The 5,635-nt window shown below is 50.9% G+C and overlaps 1 protein-coding gene across 1 annotated transcript; it reads right to left on the reverse strand.

The window, feature by feature from the left end:
* Nucleotides 1–2,324: 2,324 nt before the first annotated feature.
* On the reverse strand, nucleotides 2,325–3,068 carry BJ171DRAFT_296326 (uncharacterized protein). The gene has a single exon (XM_053106986.1). It carries the CDS (start codon nucleotides 2,833–2,835, stop codon nucleotides 2,377–2,379), a length of 459 nt encoding a protein of 152 aa, XP_052969453.1. The 5' UTR covers nucleotides 2,836–3,068; the 3' UTR covers nucleotides 2,325–2,376.
* Between the last annotated feature and the right edge of the window lie 2,567 nt (nucleotides 3,069–5,635).

A 5,635-nucleotide genomic window follows, 5' to 3' on the forward strand; every position in this document is an offset into this window, starting at 1 on the left:
GAGTGGGCCGGAACAGGATTGGAAGAAGGTGTGTGCACTGCATTCACTGCATGCATCCCTCGCGAATGAGCCTCTCATAGCGAGACCAAATAGCAGCACCATTGCTCTTGACCATGATGGAGCGCTTGAGTAGCTTGATAAACACGACTTGAACTTGGGGGTCGTTTCTGGCTGCGATGATGTGGTTCAGAGCGATCATATCAACCCAGTGGTCTGGACGATCCCAGTGATGTGGTGCACTGGGGGAAATGCGCAGGATTTCCTGGCGTGCTATCTTGCTGCCATCCCTGTACGCATTGAGTAGGTTACAGTAGCTCAAAAAATGTCCCAATGTTTTGGTGATTTGGACTGTGATGTCTGTATCTCTTCCATTTCTGATCCGATCCTCCTCAAACTTTGCCCCAAGAACCCCTTCCCAATGGTGTTGACACCCTATGAATAGTGTCGCACAAATCCCATAAATGGCAATTTGGTGCAAGTTCGAATTCACATCATGCATTGGGACAATATTTTGACCCTGGCCATTTTGTCCCAATGCGACCATTCTTTACCATGTATCTTCTTCCGATTGGGTCCAATCGGCCTGAAACTTTGCCCAATCACTGTAAATGCTACTGGAAATCATCTGTGACCATTGGATTGGACAAAATCCGTCATTAACATCTGACCCACCAATCACCCATATTGGCATAATAATCGAAATGGAACTCCACTCAAACTGCTTTTAACCTTCGGTTTCCCACCTTGAATCCACTAAGATCTCTATTTCAATTGATTTGATACGATTCCCCTGATGTTTCTATGGACAGTTTCGAATTTGACACCCAACACCCGATTTCGATGTTCAATTATCGACGTTGTTTCGAGCTTCAATGACGTCAAAACGACTTTAATCGTCAGGATTCTTCACTTTCTTATACAAATCCATCCTCTCAATGAGCTCCAAGATCTATCTCATGGGTTTTTTGATGTAATTGGGGATCACAGTTGGCTAGAAGCCAAGGTTGAATCAATCCTTAGACATACAATTTTTGCGTGCCTCAATGAGTACTTCAAAAATTGTCCATGAACAAAATCATTTTGTATGGATGTGAAGCCCTTACAGTGCCCTTTCACATCAATACATTTGTTCGAATAGACTTCCCATTTGGTGAATGATTGTAGGACCCAACATTCTTGTTCCTTATGAGTATGGGAACAAGGCAAGAATACCTTCGATTCCCATCCTTGTTCCGCGACCGATTGGAACGAAATCAGCACTTCTACATTGATCAGGAGTAGATCATTCAGAATGGTAACAAATTGACCCACTCTGAGAATGTTTGCATGTCTAACGTTTGGAAACATAGAGGAATAGGGGGGAATGGGATGAGCATCTCATTGAATATGCTGATCAAAAACTGCGAGAAACTTCAATGTAATACGTTAAAATAGATCTAAATAGTGTTTCGAGGTTGTTTCAAGTGGAAAGCAGAAGGATAAATACAGTTTGAGTGGAGTTCCATTTCGATTATTATGCCAATATGGGTGATTGGTGGGTCAGATGTTAATGACGGATTTTGTCCAATCCAATGGTCACAGATGATTTCCAGTAGCATTTACAGTGATTGGGCAAAGTTTCAGGCCGATTGGACCCAATCGGAAGAAGATACATGGTAAAGAATGGTCGCATTGGGACAAAATGGCCAGGGTCAAAATATTGTCCCAATGCATGATGTGGATTCGAACTTGCACCAAATTGCCATTTATGGGATTTGTGCGACACTATTCATAGGGTGTCAACACCATTGGGAAGGGGTTCTTGGGGCAAAGTTTGAGGAGGATCGGATCAGAAATGGAAGAGATACAGACATCACAGTCCAAATCACCAAAACATTGGGACAATTGTTTGAGCTACTGTATACTGATATGTAGCCTTGCAGTTCATCCATCGAGGGAAGCCAATCGAGTTCTTCATACAGTAGACACTCAGGAGGTTCCTGTCCCTTTCAGGGAGACTGTGTCCCGACGATTCCGACAACCGATGCCAGACGGACGATGCATGGGGTGCATCTCGAATCCACCCATATCGGCAGATGTCGTAGATCTGCAGGGCGCTGTCGTGATAACCACCTCGAGCGCATTCGACCAGGAGATCCAAGCCCCGGGTCGGGTTGGCATCGGTTCCTCTACCAAAACGATAGCATTCGTAGAGAGCGTACTTGACCTTCACGTTGGATACGTCCAACGACTTGAGCCATTGGAAGTACACCTGGTTGATCTCGACCGATAGTCCTTTGAGGAAGACGTCACGTTCTTCGAGGAGGAAGTCGTCGAGCGTCTCGGATATGTTGTTCAAGACGGAAAGGCATTTGCTGAGGATTTCGCCATTCCAGATCATGCGCTTGACAAACCACATCGCAGTGGGGATGTGCTCAGCCTCGATGAGTCGCTGCAAGATCTGAAATTCGGGGTTCTCTTGGCGGAAACGAGTGACGACTCTGACGAACTCGGCTGAAACCACGGATCTCGGTATGGTCTTGAACCACTTGACGTCGAAGGGAACGGTCCAGCCGGGAAATACTTGACCATTTGGACACAGTCTTCGGGGAGGAGCCTGGTGTCGTACTGCTTGTCGAACCACTCGGCCCAGATACGAATCCCCACAGTCTTGGTCGAGAACAGCGTCCTCACGTCGCTGGAAGTTGCCTTGAGCTTCACGAGACTGCAGACAGTGAGCATCTCGATCAGCTCGGGGACCGAGAGGACGGCCAGGAGGACAGAAAAGGTTTCTTCGATTCCCAAGGAGACCAGCTGCTCATGGAGACGCTGGCGCTTGGCAGCCCGGGTGCTCATCGAGCGGGTGATGCGCTTGGTGACCCGATGTTAGAGTCCAAAGGGGACTCAACGGCAAAAGAGAAAGTGAGCTCGAAGTGAGCTCAGGGAAGGCAAGGGTAAAGTCCGAAGTGGACTCGGAGAGGGAGCGAGGGAAGCAAAGATCCGTTCAAGATAAGACTAGTCTCGAAATGAGACGTGAGGAACACTCAGAGAATAAAGTAGAAGGCACTTTATTTAGTCCTATTTTGAACGCTGAGGTTCGACTACACATCGCGGGGGTCAGGCTATTTATAGACAAGTCCGGACTTGGCAGCGAAGGGCGGCCAAGGGAGGGAAAAGTGGGCGATCGAGCAGGGCGAAGGGGGCGATGCACAAGCGAGGGCCGAGAAGGACCACCGAGACAGGCAGAGAACCAAAGCGAGAGAGGCGCAAGCAAAAGCGAAGCACCTGGCAGGAGAAACGTGCAAAGGCGAAGCAATGTGACTCAACATCCAAGAAGCGGATTGGTCAAAGAAAAGATTGGGGTGAGCGCATGCAAGATAGGCGAAGGTTTGGGGCGGTCAGGGAGGTCATGAGTCACCGGTGGGGGGACACATGACCGGCAGCCGAATTGCAACCAATCGCAGCAAGGCGCGTGCACAAACAAACCGGCGCGTGCGAAGAAGACAAAGGAAGCGGAGCAGCGCGGGAAAACGGAAGTGCGGAATGGGCGGAAATGGCAGGCAAAAGGCGGAAAATCGGAGGGGAACTGCAAAGCTACACACAAACAAACAGAGGGGCAAAAGAACAGCCAAGTGGGCAGTCAAAGTGGGGAGCAGGCAGGAGCTATCCCCAACACCCGAGAGGACATGGCGGCGACAGAGGGATAGGCGGATGGATGGGGTGCTCCAGCAGCGATCTCTCGGGCTCCTCATATACCCATGTACCTGCGGAGTCTGTGGGAGACGAATGTGCCTGTCAGACAGGGTGTCCAAGCCCAGCCCAGTTCTCCGCCGTCGCTGGTGGAGCTGGTGGCGACGGGGGTTAACCCGCTCCATGCACACCGACCACCCACACACCCGAACCATAATCTCCATCGCCGTGGTGTCTGGAGATATCCAAATGACTCGGAAGAGACTCGGAAGTGAGCCATCGAGTGGTCGGAAGAGACTCGGAAGTGAAATTTTTATTGGAGTGTGATAATATTATCATCTAACACTGAAAACATGGAGAGAACACCACCGCGGAACTCACTCGGAAGTGATTTGGAAGTGAATATGGAGTGAGAAGCACTTTTGGGGCCGGTTGGGGCATTGGAGAAGAAAAAACAAAATTTTCAAGAAAAAAAAAGATATTCATGGTCGGGAAGTATTCGGGGCCCACCCACCCATTCGTGGAGTGGAGTGGGTCGGAAGAGACTCGGAAGTGAGGCTCACTCGATAAACATGGTGTAGGGCTGAAAACTCGTAAGAGACTCGGAAGTGAAACGTCGTCGCCTGTGAGTGGGTCGGAAGAGACTCGGAAGTGAAACGTCGTCGCCCGTGAGTGGGCCGGAACAGGATTGGAAGAAGGTGTGTGCACTGCATTCACTGCATGCATCCCTCGCGAATGAGCCTCTCATAGCGAGACCAAATAGCAGCACCATTGCTCTTGACCATGATGGAGCGCTTGAGTAGCTTGATAAACACGACTTGTGTAACGTCCACTACTGGGACGTTGGGGCAAGACGGGGAGGGAGGGGGTACAAGACAAGACAGGACAGGGCAGAACAGGGCGGTGCTAGGCTACTCTAGCGGACGGGTGAGCTCGGGGAAGCACTTACGTTTATTCACGATAAAACCGAACTCCAGACAAACGGGGGGAACGGGGGCAACCCGCAGGTATACCCTGCGGTGGCCTGCCTGCGGTGCGTGAAAACGCAAAGCGCAGCACAGGTCACGACCCACTGCGCCGCGCAGTACGCGCAGTACGCGCAGCACAGCGTCGGAGATACCATCTCCTACACTCCCACACTTAAGAAGGCTTCCTGCGAGGAGCCCTGCGTGTGCTCTTTATTTGGGGCTCCTCGAGGTGTTTACCGTATTTACTCAGCTCCTCGGGTGCATGGGACAAGTCCTCCAGTGTTTGCCATGTGTTGCCCGAGTGTGGGTAACCAACCCACTTGACATAAAACCGAAGTGACCCATCAGCCACTTTCTTGTGCCTCACGATCCTTTCGACTTCATATTCTTGAGTATAGTATTGTCCGAGGTCGTCTTCCAGTGGTGCGTCGTCCGGGACACCTTCGTCGGCGTCGGGGAACTGTGCTGGACTGCGGGTCGTGTGGCGACGCAGCTTGGACACATGGAAGACAGGATGGAGCTTGCTTCCAGGTGGCAAGTCCAACAGGTAGTTGAGGGGACTGGGTCGGGCCGCTATCTTAAACGGTCCTCGGTACTTGGGCAACAACTTCTTTGACTGGGCTTCGGGGACCTTGATGTTGTCGGCGTCCAGGTAGACAAGGTCTCCAACTTCAAAGGAGACATCCTGGTGTCGGCGGTCGTAGTACTTCGCCATCACTTGTTGCGCATCCGTGAGCGCATCGGCGATCATCTTGTGTCGGACTTGATGATCTTTGACAAAGGCACTTGGTTTGGGAGGCAATCCAGCCGTGGACTCGGTCAGTGTCAAGGAGGTGGGAACATCAGGCTGGAATCCGTAGAGCGCCTCAAAGGGGCTCAAGCCAGTTGTGCTCGACTTGGCGGTGTTGTATGCAAACTCTGCATGACTCAGCTGTATGTCCCAGTCGTCTTGGCTGGTCGAGGCGTATGTCCTCAGGTATTGCTCGAGGGTGCGGATC

The sequence above is a fragment of the Polychytrium aggregatum genome, assembly GCF_025602895.1.
Source record: "Polychytrium aggregatum strain JEL109 chromosome Unknown BJ171scaffold_8, whole genome shotgun sequence".
Lineage (NCBI taxonomy): Eukaryota > Fungi > Chytridiomycota > Chytridiomycetes > Polychytriales > Polychytrium > Polychytrium aggregatum.